The sequence below is a fragment of the Pyxicephalus adspersus genome, chromosome 3, assembly GCF_032062135.1.
Source record: "Pyxicephalus adspersus chromosome 3, UCB_Pads_2.0, whole genome shotgun sequence".
NCBI classification, from domain to species: Eukaryota; Metazoa; Chordata; class Amphibia; order Anura; family Pyxicephalidae; genus Pyxicephalus; species Pyxicephalus adspersus.
Window position 1 is genome coordinate 3,424,075 of NC_092860.1, and position 16,923 is coordinate 3,440,997.

At 39.0% G+C, this 16,923-nt stretch overlaps 1 protein-coding gene across 4 annotated transcripts in view; it reads left to right on the forward strand.

Moving 5' to 3' along the window:
- The window catches only part of CACNA1G (calcium voltage-gated channel subunit alpha1 G), a 64,934-nt gene that overhangs the window by 45,212 nt on the left and 2,799 nt on the right, over positions 1–16,923 (forward strand). For 2 of the 4 annotated variants that reach the window (XM_072403345.1, XM_072403346.1), the window contains exons 25-35: positions 3,002–3,052; positions 6,709–6,860; positions 9,168–9,277; positions 10,032–10,165; positions 11,404–11,474; positions 12,111–12,189; positions 12,273–12,394; positions 13,168–13,509; positions 15,062–15,202; positions 15,374–15,499; positions 16,587–16,761. In XM_072403345.1, coding sequence (XP_072259446.1) covers positions 3,002–3,052; positions 6,709–6,860; positions 9,168–9,277; positions 10,032–10,165; positions 11,404–11,474; positions 12,111–12,189; positions 12,273–12,394; positions 13,168–13,509; positions 15,062–15,202; positions 15,374–15,499; positions 16,587–16,761 — 1,503 coding nt within the window. The remainder of the gene's footprint in view (positions 1–3,001; positions 3,053–6,708; positions 6,861–9,167; positions 9,278–10,031; positions 10,166–11,403; positions 11,475–12,110; positions 12,190–12,272; positions 12,395–13,167; positions 13,510–15,061; positions 15,203–15,373; positions 15,500–16,586; positions 16,762–16,923) is intronic. The other 2 variants (XM_072403347.1, XM_072403348.1) reach the window with 2 other exon arrangements.

A 16,923-nucleotide genomic window follows, 5' to 3' on the forward strand; every position in this document is an offset into this window, starting at 1 on the left:
AAAGCAGGCACGCACTAGCCAGCTAAGGTGGCCGCTTACTAGAAGCATGGATACTGTAGACTACCTGTGCATGGATAGGTAGTAATCTAGCTGGTTGTCAGGGGAAAGATGGAGCAATTCCTTGCAGTAACCAATGGGCATCCATTTTGTTATTTTAAATTCACTTACTGATAAATGGTTCTCTGAAAGCGCTTTTTATACATACATTTCTTCTTCAGCATCATAAAAAAATAAAAATTAGGAGGCCTAACTCAGTCCTTTGCAGCAAACTTGACATATTTGCCTTTCCGCCTTACCTTCCGCCTATTTCCAAGTTCATGATGTTCAGTCACATAATCTTTGCTAGAGTGGGAAATCAAAGCTTAGATTGGAAGATTTCTCCACACCAATCCAGATCACAGGACCAAAACCAATTTATGAAGCAAAGGTACAGCGCCATGTATAAGATCAAACCCAAGAAAAACCAGATTTAAAAAAAAAATTATTGGAATTTTTTTTTACAAAAACAACAGAAAACAGAACATCGTCTTCCATCATACTATATCATCCACCATCGTGGGTTGCAAAAGTACAATAATCATTGTGATATAGAATAACTAGAATAATACAGAAAACATTAAATAATAATATTACAAGGGAAAAATAAGTACCAAATAAAAAATACAAAAAAGAGAAAAAAGAAAAAAGTTTCCCCATGAATTCTATATCCATTCCCAAGATTTACCAGACAGTAAATTGGTGACCTGACTTTTCTCTGTTATAATTAAGCAATACAGCTTGGTCACTTTTCCTCCCCCAACCTCTGACAGTAAAAGAGGCAGCAGAATACAATCGAGGTCACCTCTTATACTTTTTCCCTTCTATGAGACGTCCATTAACTTGGGTGGCGTCCTCCCTCTATCTCCCTGCTCCCCAGCTTGAGTACTGCTATCAAGGGGCTTGGAGAACATGGTCAAAATTAGGTTCAGGTTCCTAAAAAAACACTTTTTAGAATTTTAATTACTATATAATTGCATATAAATATGAACATGTGCCCCGATAGCATTCTCCTAAGATCAGCACTCTGGTCCCCCTGTTCAACAGAGATCACCTGGTCACATGCCCAGGCATTTGGTGTCAGTTGTCTTGAAATGTTGGAGCAGTATGGTGTACCTCTGGACTTGTACTGCCATCATGACCATAGGGAAGCAAGATGTACTGAATAGGTGCGTGGACTTCTAAAACCATAGCTCTGATCTAAAAAATTAACAGTCCAGGGACTGAATGGGATCCTTCCAAAGATTGGCGGTCAATGTTACTCTTTGAGTATTTCATACTTCTTACAAATGAATACAATTTGGAAACTATATTACGCTGAAGTCTTCAACTTTTGGTGAACCATTTAATCCAGTTGTGCCAATTAAAATAACAAAAGATACTGTGAGGAATTGCTGATTTAACACGACTAAACATTTGAGAATCTTTCTCCTTACACATCAATAAATCTTGCAAATGCTACCGTAGTATGCATCCGATAGTAAAACATGCTTTCTACTAATTAAAAATATTAATATTAAGAAATTAACCAACTGCAATTCATAACCAGTCATTGAACATGTTATACTATTGTGCATGGACAAATTCAGAAAGCATGGACCAACGATGCATTTTAGTCAGTAGAGCTGAAAGTATTGAAGGCCTCGGCATGCAATTGAAAAATTGAAATAAAAAGAAGGGTTTTTTTTTTAAAAGAATTTTTTTTCAGAATTAATTTTGCAAACTGAGCTAAGTGGCCTTTTAGCTTTTAAATTCAAAATCAACAGAGTTAATGCTTAGAAAACTGGAGGAAAGTGTCTTGGTTACAACCAATAGGAATCTATTGAGAAAATATTTTTAAAAAATTAGAAAATGAATTCAAATTTCTAATAGGTTCCAGTTGGCATGTTTGATTCCTCCAGATATTTTTGCTTTAGTTTTCTACTCCATATACGGTGTGGATCAAAAGCAAGAAAAAAATTCTAAAGTTAAATTGTTTGCAAAATTTGTTAAATTTCATTTTTCGGCACAGCAGTTAACATTTTACATCGAGCTTTAGGAGGAAGTTTCTACCCTGGCTGATGAGGCAATGGAGAGGTCAGAGAAAGGAGATGATTGACAGAAAATGAATGTCCGCAGTTACTCCTCTTTGTAGTAATGTCATATTGCTGGGGTATTAGGTTTGTCAAATCCAAAGATGAATTCACAGTGCTCTGATGGCAGGTATCAAGAGATATAACTAAAACTCCCTAAAAATGTTACTTTTACCTCCGAAAAAATAAGTAGGTAAAGAATTGGTTTAGCTCAACATTAAGTTATTCTTGTTTTTTCATTTTCTGATCATTTTTATATTTTCCTAATATTTATTTTCTTTTTTAGCATCAAGTGCAGTTCAATTTTTTTTCAATTTAATTTATTTAAAAATAGATAATAATTTATTTTTTAATTAAAATTACTTTTTAATGTATTTTTTTAATTTAACTATTCAATAATTATTTAAATTTAAATGAATTTATTTAATTTAGTTTAAACTTTATTAAAATTGATTGAAGACCACCTTAATAAATTATTTGAACATTATTAGATTTGGCTATTTTATTCCTTTAAATCATCAAGATTTAAAAATTAAAATATATTTTTAGTATAATATATACTAATAATAATATTATATATCATTTAATTATGAGTTAATATGAAAAATAATATTATTAATATTAATTATTTTTTTTTATAAATTAGATGATTTATTTATTTTTATTAATTTTCCTTTTTTCAAATGTTATATTTAATAAAAATATATTTTTTTAATTTAAAAAAAACTTTTAAAAAACTTACAAGATTCATTCAGATGGTATCATTATGTTCTGATGCCCCTTTTGAATGATATTACAAAACTTTGGCTGGCAAAGATATGATCAGAGGATCGTAAGAAAGAGAAGGGTGTATTTCCCATGGTAAAGTAATTAACAGAATTTCATTCTTTTAGATCTAATGCTGGATGATATAATGTTGGAGCACTCAGCCAGTCCAACTCAAGGTACTGGCAGATCTGGTGTATTGTCCCAGCACGGTGCCGGTGTCATGTGACTAATTGCTGTCTGGTGTCAGAAGTCCACTAAACAGTGTGACGTCTTGTTTGTTGGTTTCATTGGCTCACACATCCCATCTTGGTGTAAAAACAAAAAATAATAAAATTCATTAAAAACATATCTAAATCAGAGCTTATGCTTTGTTTCTATAAGAAATTTTTTGCAGTTGGGGTTTAGTCTGTTTTGTACAGATCGTAGCACTGAATTGGGTGAATATTGATAGTTATTGGTGACCAAAAAGGTGGCTGGCCTTCCCTTTAGTCTTTCACAGTTAAGCTGACCTTACTTCTGTACTAATAATGCTTTTCACAATGTGCATTAGAAACTGCAGCAAGTCAAATAGAGCCCATCTCATTTCCCGCCTGAAGGATGTACAGCATTATATAGCCCTTTTCTCCCCAGCCTGACTGTCCTTGGCCCTTCCATTAGTTCTTTTAACCATGGTGTCTCACAATCACATATGGGTGATTGTGTTGCAGACCACCTAGAACTAACTTCTGTTGCAGACCACCTAGAAACCGCGACCCTTCTAGAAACTGGCACCACCCAATTAGGTGGTTGATGTTTGTATACCTTTTCCAAAGTGCCCAAGTCCCTCTCACCAGCCATCATCTGTCTGCATCACACATAGAAGCACAGAGCCCCCAGCTGTAAGATACTCTTTAATGACAAGCCCAACGGGTACTTGCTACTGTCCAAGAATTGCTTCTTCTGAGAATCATTTCTTCTATTGGGTGGAGTTAGTCAGCTGAGCTATTTTTTTGGGAACATAATGTTGCTGCCCCATAGGCACCCTAGGTTATAACGCTGACCCCACAGCCAACCCAGATCTCAACGCTGCCCTGACAGGCTCCCCAGATCATAACGCTGACCCCACAGCCACCCCAGATCATAACACTGCCCCCACAGGCTCCCCAGATCATAACACTGACCCCACAGCTACCCTAGATTATAATGCTGCCCCCACAGGCTCCCCAGATCATAACGCTGACCCCACAGACAGCCAAATCATAACACTGCCCCACAGCAACCCTAGATCATAACACTGCCCCTACAGACACCCCAGATCATAACGCTGACCCTACAGCCACCCCAGATCCTAACACTGCCCCCACGGGCACCCCAGATCATAATGCTGCCCCCACAGGCACCCAGATCATAACACTGACCCCACAGCCACCTCAGATCATAACACTGCCCCCACAGACACCCCAGATCATAACACTGCCCCCACAGACACCCCAGATCATAACACTGCTCCCACAGGCACCCCAGATCATAACACTGCCCCCACAGGCACCCCATATCATAACACTGCCCCCACAGGCACCCAGATCATAACACTGACCCCACAGCTACCCCAGATTATAACACTGCCCACACAGGCTCCCCAGATCATAACACTGCCCCCACAGGCTCCCCAGATCATAACATTGACCCCACAGCTACCCCAGATCATAACACTGTCCCCACAATAAACCCAGATAATAACACTGCTGCTACAGGCTTGAGAGGAAATGTACATACCTTTGTTATGAAATCTATGGCAGGCAATTCCACAACCAGGGAGGCATATAGAAAGTCATAGAAGACTTCCAGAAGTTTTGGGAGCAAGTCTGTCACTGCTAGTTCCCATAATGAGGAGTTGAATGTGAACAACCCAAATGTAACATGTAATAATAATGGTAAGGGTAGCCTAAGGAGGAAACATGGAAGCGTCTATTGGTGATCAATATTAGTTCCCCAGCTACTAGTGAATCTAACAGTGTCAATATCAAGTCAACTCACTTGGAACAAATAAGCAGCTTAGAAAGCTTTACTTTGACAATACTGTCCTGTCGTTGTCTACCAGGTCAGCTTTCGTATGTTCAGAGGTAACAGCAACAGCAGGCCCTGTGTTTTTTGCAATTAAAGTGTAGGTCCTGCTATCTTTTTTTGGATAGAGTGTAAAAGGGGTAAAATCCCTGCTTTAATTTCTGTGAACAATGCTTTCACCAGGAAGTGATGGAATGTATTCAACAGCCACATACAAGTAGAGTAGGGTAAGAGCCACATGAACCACAGATTTTTATCACCATGGGGTTTTCGTGTTGCAGATTTTCCCTTGATAAAAACAGAAATGAGGAAAACTCCCTACAGAGCAATTGATAACAGTAAAAGCCATCAGGGATTGTTGCTTCTTAACCTGCATTGCATTCAGGCAACCAATTTAAAATGAATGCACCTTATTGTGCTGAAAAAAAGTACATGCCCTTGTTTTCTAATGCAATGAACTTGCCTGCTACAATGCAGGTGTATTGCCATTAGGGACCATCACACCTACCTGTCCTGGTACATTGCATATCACATGTGCACTTTTATGTGTTGTGTAACATGTTAACATGTTTTACATTAGGGCAGCTTTGTTAAATAAATGGACAGAATGCACAAAATCAGACATGCACCATCTGTTTCTGATTTAACACACTGCAATGCAATGTAGTGTGTTACCGCGCATTGTGGTGCACTTCAACGCATGGTTAATGTGTTGGGCTGCCATTGACAATAAATGGCACAGCGATGCACTAATACACATAATATGCTTTAATGTGCATTGTGATTGTGTACAGCACCCAAGTGAATTTGGATACCATTCAAAAGAATGGCACCACAACACAGCAATGTATACTGGGTCCCTGCGGAACAGTAAATGCACCTTACCAATCTATCAAAAAATATTTAAAAACTGTTTTGGGCTGGGCAAACACTTTAGGACAGCAAATTCCTTCAGCCCATGATAAAATTCCAACTGCTGCGTTCCTATGTTGCGGTGGCTCCTCCCCCGAGGAGCTAACCCCATAATCTCACAAGCAGCAGATTAAGGAGGAAATTAGCAGATGAATTTCTAAAATGGGATCGACAGATCTACAAAAGTAGCCATCATTATATAAATTATACTACACTTAGATACATTTTGCATTCACATCACACTAGATGTTAATTGTGTTTTTTTTTTTTTGGCTGAAATTCCTTAACCAACACACCCCATTCCGTGGCAAGTCCATTATCACTATCAGTATTGATATCCCACAGTGCACAATGTATTTCTGTGCTTTTCATTCTGTTCTTTGCATTTTCACCCCCTTCTTCGACAAGTCCTTCCATAGGATGTTCGTAAGTTTAGTTTGGGACACAAACTTCTGTTGAAGTTATCTCTGTACACATTGTTTTGTTGTTCGTAAAAGTGAAATCTGGACATCTCATATGTACTTTTCGTGTATATATATTTCTTTAAAGCAAATGTAAATGTGTTGACGTAAGTTAAAAAAGTTTTAAGCTTGTGTAAAAGTTTTTTAAAAAGTTGCAAAAGTACATTTTATTTTATCTTTCATGGGAGTTGAATTCCAAAGAGTTTTTTTATATTGATGGTGTATGATGTGTTGCATATATTTTATTTTGCATTAGTTCATGCATTTCTTACATAGAGCATGGCAAAAGCAAGTGCATGGGGATGCATGCATGACTGGGAAAGCAACCTGTGCCTATATTAAAAATAATTACACATGCGTACATTCAATTAGCATGCGTACATATCAACAGCCTAATCCTTTTGTTGTGCCTATAGAAGCCCAGTGTAAACCATATTATTCGGAGTATTCACACCCCCGTCTCCTCATACATCACATGTGTACGAGTCACTACTTGGACCTGTTCATTACGGGGGTCATTGGACTCAACGTTATAACTATGGCGATGGAGCACTACCAGCAACCAAAGGTAAGAGGATCTTAAACTTGTGAAATAGGGTTTTTGTTGTAGAATGCATCCTTGGAATGGGCTTGGTGAGCTACAGAAATAAATCTGGAGAAGCTAGTAGTAAGTAGTCACATACAGCCAGACTTGTTCTTGTAATGGTGAAGATTTTTCAGCCCATTAATCAGTCCTGATTAGGAACTACTCATCAGAATCGATGAACGGACTTGGAAAGCAACCTTTTAATATTATTATTATTAATATTATTATTATTAATAATAATATTAAAAGGATTTATATAGCGCCAACATATTACGCAGCGCTGTACATTAGATAGGGATTGAAAATGACAGCCAAATACAGACAGTGATACAGGAGAAGGAGAGGACCCTGCCCAAAGAGCTTACAATCTAAGAGGTGGGGGAAGTATCACACAATAGGAGGGGGATATGGAATGGTGGGTGAGTAGTGAGGGTTTAGGAGACAGAAGAAGACGGGTAGGTGAGGGTGAAGCGTTGGGTTTTGAGGGCCCTTTTAAATGAGCAGAAAGTACGAGCAAGCTAAATAGGATGAGGAAGACCATTCCAGAGAGTTGAGGCAGCTCTGGGTAAGTCCTGGAGCCATGCGTGTGATGAGGTTATGAGGGAGGAAGTCATTAGTAGGTCATTGGAGAAGCGAAGAGAGCGGCTAGGGGTTTTGTTTTATTTACCAGGTTGAAAAGGTAAGTGGGACAAGAACTGTGGAAGAGGATACATGCATGACTGGAAAAGCAACCTGTGCCTATAAAACCTTCCAAGCCACTTCATCCCTTCCAATGATGAACTACTCATCAGAACTGATGAGGGGGCTTAAAATGCTGGAAAATGTCTTCAACATTATAAGAACAAGTCCAGTTGAATGTGACTACCTACTACCAGCTATGTAATGACTTGGATAAATGAGAACTTTCACAGACATACAGACCCAGAGAAGCAAAGCAAGGTGGAGGAACTTTGTTAGGAGATAAGTTGGGGGAAAGAAAAAGGTAAAGACATGTAGTGGCGGAGGCTTACCTCTAGAATAGAAAGGGGTCAACTGAGGAAGAGTTGCAGCTCTTTCCCAAAAGGGTTGGAACTAGGGATGGCTATTCCAGAAGCTACTTCAGTGCTGAAAATATTCATTCATTGATCAGCTCAGTGTACGATCCCTGACACTGGAGGTTAAATGGGGACAAGTCCCCCCCATTCAAAACCTTTAGTGCTCTCTGATTGGCTAGGGAAAGCTTTCCTTGGCCAATCAGAGAGCACTAGAGGTTTTGAATGGGGAAACTTGTCACCTTTTAACCTCTTGTGCCGGGGATTGCAAACAGGTGCCGGGGATTGTAATGATTTCCTCAATCTTACAATAGTTTCTCGTAATCGGTTCTCCGACATTTCGCTGACCCATCAGAAATTCGAGGAAATTTTCACGAGAATGCCAGAGGCATTCTTGCTCATCCCTAGTTATGACATAATGCAGTCACATGGTTTCATCATCAGGGACTCTCATTTCCTCCAATCTCTGCAGTTCCTTATTATTAGTTATGATGGTGCTTTAGTAAAGTAGAGCCTTTTGATGACTACCAATTCTGAAGCAGAAAACCAGCCTGCAGGCAATCCTTTTCTCTATATTGTTTTATGTTTTCATATAGGTCTGAAAATTTTCTGGAGCATATAATATGCAATCAGTCAGATGAACCATAAACAGAGCAGAAACATTTATCAATTGTTCAGTCAGACTCTCTTTGGATTTTTATTGAATTGACTTCTAGCTGTAAATCCTCTATACCAACGAAGTACAAATTAAATAAATAACCATAGCATTTATTTCTACAACTTATAGCTAATATTATAACTAATAACTTATAGCATAGGGTGAAATGGGGAGCAGTCAGAACCTTTCACATTATTGTCTGTGTCCCAACCAGGGGGATTCACTCTCCGTATTAGCCCCATTGTCTCCAGCACAGAAAGTTTAACATTGTCCTCAGAATATAAAGTAAGGAAGATCTTCCAATGAGAAGGCCTTCATAAGTGGGAAGTTTATGGAGATTTAATCTTACTTTCAGTTAAATCTTTGAAATAGTAAATAGGAATTTCTTTCACGGCACAGAGACGGCAAAAAAAGAGAAAAAAGCCCATTATAAAAACTCTCCATGCTATCCAAAACAAAAAAATCTATAGATATACTTTATCCATGACAACTATAATGGTGTGGATTTGTTTTTTTCTCTGTCTGTTATATCAATACCTGCCTGTGTATGACCAACCATGTCATGATAATTTGCTGATTATTTGTATTTTTTATTTGTAGGTGTTAGATGAAGCTCTGAAGATCTGTAACTACATTTTCACCCTAATTTTTGTCCTGGAGTCCGGGTGCAAAATGATTGCATTTGGTTTTCGACGTTTTTTTAAAGACAGGTATGGAAGCATAAATTAAAGAAAGATTTGTTATATGAGCTGTTACTTTTTCAATGATTAAGCACAAAGTTTTGACTATCTTCATTCATCTCATCCAGTGAACATCCTTTCACATGTGTCTATTCAATGATGGATTACTTTGCTGATGCCTCTCATTCTTTCTCTAGAGATAAGTTCTAAAGCAACCTTGCTGAATTAAGGTTTATCCAGAGTTTTCTAGGGGTTTCTTGGAGCAATTAGCAATGTCAGGCAAGCTATTACTAAAACCAGTGATCAGTTTAGCTCTTTGTAAGGGGAACATTCTTCCCACTGCCTTATAGACCCAGAAGACTCTGTGTTTCTATGGGTATGCCTCCAAAGGAACTTTCATGTCCATATGGTGAGAATGTCCCATAATAGAGGTTTGAAATAGGTAAATATCAGCTTACCTATACAATGTTAAAAAACATTTATAGCAAAATTGTAAAGAACATTTGAACCTGATGAACATGACACTATGGCCACCAAGCTTAGTTTACAAGAGAACCTCAAAAGTCTTAATTGCATGTTAAAATTGTCTTATAAATCCCACCATAAGCAATATGCCACAATATAATTTTCATTTTCATATTTAACCTGTGTAACAAATGCTGTACAGAACCTTTGTAATGTTTGTAATTTATTTTTACTGAAAATTATAAAAACCTGAGGAAAAAAACTGTATAACTACCAATATCACATTTTTTCTTACACATCTTATTTTTGCAATTTTCAGATGGAATCAGTTAGACCTGGCAATTGTCCTTCTTTCTATTATGGGGATCACGTTGGAAGAGATTGAAGTAAATGCCTCACTACCCATAAACCCCACCATTATTCGGATCATGAGAGTTCTCAGAATTGCTAGAGGTATGTTACTACATAATAATAAAAACGTAAAAGTATAACTATAGCCACATGCTACATCTATAGGCAATTGAGGCCTAGTACCTTCTGGGTGCACAATAAGGTATGATAAGTTCTGTTCAGTAAGTAATTCTGAATACAATTAGAAAAACTTGGATTTGGTGCGCAGGATTATGTTATGTTGCATTAGGTATGGGGTGGTGAGGATTGGGCAATCCATTCCTTTGGAACCAATAAATTGAAAGCAATGTTCAAAAGACTAAGGTTGGGGGTTGAGTTCATTTTTAGATTAGGGTAAAGATGTGAGTTTAGGTTTGTGTTGTGGTTTTAAGCGTACTTAGTAAAAACTGATATATAACCTGCGTATATTTTGCCTTTTTTGGTTTTTCAATTTTGGTTTTAGACCCAATGACATTATCACTGGGTCTTAGTGTTCCTTAGTGCCATGCAGTCAGATCACTTATGCTAGTAGGAGGCAGTAAGGTGCTTTAAATAAATACAATGAATGATAGGGGTTGGGCCAAAGACAATCAGATTGGAAAGGAAAGGACTAGTTGATCAGAAGGCTGGGGGCCAACTATAAGAGTTAACATATGTTAGGTTTTGGGTAGAACCTGGAAAGTTTTTACTGCTGTGCTTGGGAAGATTCAACCAGGTGGTAATGGGAAATCCAAAATATTTTCCCAGTTTTCACTGGAACAATAGAGGATGAGTACATTTCCTGATGGGGACATATGTAACGGTGGCTAGTTCTCACTTTTGAAAGATTTGCCCTCACTTTTTGTTGTGACGAGGGTTGTATGCAATTCTTTTTATATTAAAGATTTTAAAAAGAGTTTGGACATAGATATGTTTCAAGTTTAGGTGTTTTAGAGTGTTGGTGGAAGTGATCAATACTTTACTGTAATAGAAACACACACACATGGTTTGATTAGTTTGGTGTGGAGGAACTTTCATGGCCTGGAATTCTAATGAGCTCTGGCCTCAACCCTACTGAACACCGTTGGGATGAATTAGAATGACAATGGCTATCCAGGTCATCTTGTCCATCTTGACCTTACCTGATTCTTACCTTTGATTGAATGGACTTTCCACAGAAACAACCAAGAAATGCCTCTCGAGAAAGCTGAGGGCTGTTATGACCACATTGGTGGGCTAACTTTAGCGTGTTGCCGGTAGATGTTTGTCCATATTGTGTTTTGGAAAATGGACACTTAATTCTGCTGACCTTTATCTTTCAGTTCTAAAGCTTCTGAAGATGGCTGTTGGAATGAGAGCCTTGCTGGATACGGTTCTGCAGGCTCTCCCGCAGGTAAATTATGGTGAAAAGCATCAACCTCTAAATAACAAACTATATAAATTAGTTTACATAAAAAAGAGAACACAATCATCCTAAAGCTGCGTACACATGTGTAATTATTGTCCTTGGAAAGGATCTTTCACAATTCTTTTCAACAACTAAGCATTGCATTGTGTTATACATACAACACCGTTCAGCTCTATGGAGAGGCGAGTGGGAGAACGATGGAGCGGCACCCTGCTGCACTCTCTCCCCCTTCCCTTGCATTATAATAATTCGTCGTCCATTGTCTGTGGATCCACCAGGACGGTTGTTCAGACGGTGGAGGACAGGCACTGTACACATGCCAGATTCTTGTCCGATATCGGCCCTGAGCTGATTATCAGGCGAAAGTCATTGGACATGTGTACGTAGCTTAAGTTTTGTTTCTTTATCAGATAACATGAAAAGATGTATGGTGAATGGTAACAGCATGGCTGTTAACTCCGGAATTTAGAAAAACTCTGGAACATAGGAGTATTTTTAAGCATTGAAAGAAGTGTTGTACCTAAACATTCTACCGGGGGTTGATTAGTTATATGTAGATGTTAAACATTGGTTAAATAATTGTTAGTAATGAAGATTCTGATAAATGTATCCTGTCTACAGGTGGGGAACCTTGGCCTTCTATTTATGCTGCTGTTCTTCATCTTTGCAGCATTAGGAGTTGAACTGTTTGGTGATTTAGGTAGGTATTGGAAAGAGAGAGGGTGGCTGAAGAACAACCATGCCAAGAGAATGTTTTTAACTTATATTTGTATCTGTACACAGAATGCAATGATTCCCATCCATGTGAAGGTCTTGGGAGACATGCCACCTTTAGAAATTTTGGAATGGCCTTTTTAACTCTCTTCCGAGTATCAACAGGTGATAACTGGAATGGAATTATGAAGGTAAGGTACAAAACATTTAAATATATGTGTGGAATCAGAACTTGTCAATAGTCATTGCAGTATGTAGATAAGAAGGGTTGATTCTCTCCAGCTTTCCAGATCTGCATGGTTGCTTTTCTCAGTGTTACAGAAAGTAGTAAAGTCAGAGAGCAATGGCAGCTGCCATATTTCTTTTATGGCGCTTACTTTGAGGTCTTCTAAAGCCGTTGAAGAGAGGTGAAGAGGCCTTTATTATTTCAAAGGCACATTCAGGACAAATTTAGAGGAACTGTTAAAATCTCCCCCCAACCACGTCCATTTTTACTCTTGTACTCTCCAAATGCCCCACTAGACCTTTGGAGCCATATGTAAGACCTTTGTTGGACAATTCCACTTACACACATTCTCCCGTCTGTGCATAACAGTGTTTGGGTCTGGTAAATGGGCACTGCTTCTGCATCCCAAGAGAAAATATTTCACATACTTCCTGAGACACCAAAGGATCATAATGGGGAGGTGGTGGGTCAAAGCATTCAATGGGTAGAGGATTGTGGTGTATTGGTTCTAAAAAAAAAATGAATTTTCAGGGAACCCTTTAGTGATCAGCTTATTTAAAATTGGGGTGTTGTTTTCCAATAAAACCTATATTTTTATAATCTGTATTAACTGAGACGATTAGTGCAGGTATGGATTATCAATGAAACTTGTATTCATTGGCTTATTTGTCATTGGTTTGGAGTCCCTATTGCCAGCGGTATATGATTTGTCCCTGTAACTTTTATGTATGATTTTAGGACACGCTCCGTGATTGTAATGAGGAATCAACATGCTACAACACAGTCATCTCCCCCATCTATTTCGTTTCCTTTGTGCTAACGGCACAGTTTGTCTTGGTCAACGTGGTCATTGCCGTTCTGATGAAACATTTGGAGGAAAGTAACAAGGAAGCCAAGGAGGAGGCAGAGTTGGAGGCAGAGATGGAGCTTGAATTTCAGATTCAGAACATGCAAGGTCCGGACAGCGACTCTTTCCTGTGGGCTGGACGGGACCTCAGCTACACTCAGGACAATCCCTACGGATATATGAATTCTGTAAAGGATAAGGTGGATTCCCAGCTGTCATTAGTTCACCCCATGGTAAGATGTCACCACTTTTATGATGATGTAGAAAGAAGCTGGATACTCAAGTATGTAGGCATGTATGTAAATGTACCTGGTAGGTGTCTCCTCTACAATCAGGCAGCAGTTGCTGACCAGGGCTATTTATTACCCACCCTCTGGGATTTAGGGAGGTATAGAGAAGAAGAGGCTACAAATAAATGGGGGGATGGGGGAGGCTCTCAAAGAGGTAAAGGTAGGAGTAGACTTGGGCATCCACATGAGGTAGCAGTATAAAAAGATTCTGGAATTCAAGGGAGGTGTAGGAGGAAAAAAGGTCTGCAATTTGTAAAAAGGAGGTGGACATAAGAAAAGTGTTGGCTTTTAGTGAGGGAAAACAATATTTGATTTACAGGAATATCGGGTGAAAACTGCTATTCAAGATTGTATAGGCAACAGAAGAGATTCAAGGGTGTTATAAGAAAAACAAGGTTTTGTATAAAGTGGCTCAAGGTAGGACAAGGCTCCTGAGGCTCAAGGGGTATAGGGAAGAAAATACTTGGGGACTCAAAAGAGGTAAAGGGTGAAAAAAGCTTTAGGAGTCAAGTGGGGTATAGACAAAAGCAGCTCTGTGTCACGAATAACAGGGAGGGGAGGGAAACAGAAAGGTTTATTAACTACTAGGCCTCAAATGACTAGGAAAAAAGGAATGGTCACCCCTTGCAGACACCCTAATCTAGCCCTAACTCCTAACCGTATGAGTATCCCCTGATGGTGGGAATACTCATACACAGGAACCTAGGCCCTACTAGCCCTGTATAGCCCTAGGAGTAGTGTCTGGCTTCAGACTACTGGTTCCTTCCCTTATGAAAGACCCAGTGTCTCCCTGAGGCCTAGTAAACAACTAAACAACCACAAAACACCAAAATACCAAAACACCAAAAGTAAAGCAACTTATCTTATTAGCAGATATAAACAGGAGCTCAGGATGGCACAACACTCCAGCTATTCACAACCCAGCAGTGAATATCAAACGCACAGCAGGAAGTGTGAGGCCAGACTAAATGGAGGAGCAGTAATGACCACCAGCTGCAGCTGATACAAGCGGAGTGCTCATTACAAACAACAACACAGAAACAAGTAAAAACAAAGAGACTGTCAGATAATCTCACATGCAGCTTGTCTGACAGATCCTCAAACTTCCGTCATGGAAGGGACTGTGACACTCTGCCACCTATAGGAGGCAAAATACTATGGGACTCTAAATATATAGAGAGGAAAATGAAGAAATTTAAGGGTCGATTGGTAGGAAAAGGTACTGGAACCCAAGAGGGACTCAGTAGGGTAAACAGACTCTGAGATTTAAAATAGGGGTATGGGGAAATGGTTTTGGGACCTAAAGAGGGTACAGTGAAGAGTCATCACCTGGATTCATTGGGTGTAGAGAGAAAAAGGTTTTAGTACTCAGGAGCAAAATATGGTGAGATACAGTTCTGAAATATTGGTGTTTAAGCTGTTCTTTCTAAAAAAATGATTACATTTATACTGTAACTGCCTTCATTCCTAACACATTTTTATGCTTCTTTTCCAGGAAAGGCATATGTTTGATACAATATCATTACTAATCCAGGGCTCCATAGAGGGAGAGATGAAGCTTATGGATAACCTCTCTGGTTCAGTATGCCATCATTACGCCCTCCCACCATATGAAAAAGGCTCAACTGAAAAGCAGGTAAGTCCTTTATAACCATTGGTGGCAATGCTGTGTTGGACCTAAAGTGAACCGTATCCTTGTCATACCCTGTAAAGAATAGGCACAATTTCACTAGTACAGCAGCTTTCCTTCCCTACTCATGATGGAAAAAATGGTTTGGATGTAAATGTGTTGCTTTTCCATATTTAGATTCCATTAGCAGAGATGGAGGGCTTGTCCTTGACTTCAGATATTCTGTCCGAAAAATCCTGGTCATTAGCCCTAACAGACGATTCGTTGCCAGATGACATTGTCTTCAGTGTTCTTGAGCCCAAGGTACCTTCATTTCTTTGTAAATATTCAGAAATAATCCCAAGTAATTACTCTCACATCTATTGAGAGACACAAATAAGTTGTAGGACAGCCCTGGGTATAACCATGTCCAGAATGCCACAAGTTTTTGGTCGTGTTCTAGGAGAATGGATGTGTTTTTCTTTAGCCCTATTGAATTGAGATTTCACCTGCACCTTCTTTTAGTAGGTCATCTCTGGCCTTAACCCTAACCAGGACATTGTACCATTCTTGTCTATGTCCTCATTTAAGAAAAAGGAGATCTTTTTCCATTGTCTATTGTCTCTTTTTTACCGGATGGCCGCAGGTCCCTTAATTTCCCACTCTATTATTTCCAAGTGGATTGTCAGAGCATCATTCAGATAATGGCCTCAAGGGTAGGGTTCCCCCGTTTCCTGTCAAAGGTCACTTCACCAGGGACGTGAGTGTTTCTTGGGATTTCCTGCACCAGGCCACTGTTTTCCAGGCATCTTAAGTTGCCACCTGGTCCTCTCTTCATACCTTTATGTTTGGTCAAGGGGACATTTTAGCCTCTTCTGATGCCAGCTACAGTGGGCATCTTCATGAGCTTGGAGGTGGTCTTGTTAGCCTAAATTGCTCTTGGATGTCCCTAATGTTCAAGAATTGATATGTCCTTCAAAGAAGAAGAGCAAAATAGAATTTTTGTACCCTATTTTGTACTGGGGGTCCATTGAGGGACACTGGTAATAAATAGCCTGCCTCATTCATGGTCAATGCTCTTACTACTTCTTTTCTAGGAAACTGAGGCATGCTGGTCATCAAACAACATGTTTTGTTTGCTAGCCAGTGTCCAGTCCAATTATAGATGGCCGTATGAACCAAATGTTTAAAATGTTCCAGTGTCCCCAATGGGTTTTTGCAGTGAGTATTTTTAGATAGAATGGAAAAAAATAAAAACCTGTTGTGCTATTACTGCTGCCTGTGGCTTTCTTCCAGATGACAATGGTTTAATGAGACATAAAGGAGGAGACTTCAACAATATAACACATAAAATATGTTCAGATGATATATTTTGTTGGATTTTTATCTTCAAATCATGCTTGCATTTCAGTTTGAATTTTCTCCGGAGCAGAAATCACCAGGCACTAAAGACAGCAACTTGTTAAGTGTGAAAAAGCCACCGGTGTGCCGAACCCACTCTTTGCCAAATGACAGCTACATGTTACAGACAGGGGAGACTTGTGCGGAGTGCCACGCAAAAAGGAAACCAGTCAGACAAAAATCAGGTATCACATGATCCAAGCAATAGCTGTGTTGAATGTGCAGATGAGAGACAAATTCTCATTTGTATGGCTTACTATATTTGCATAAACCAGTTAAATGGTCATTGTATGCTCCATTTGGATATCAGGTGCAGGGCTGAGATGTGTAAAAAATTCCAAGAGATA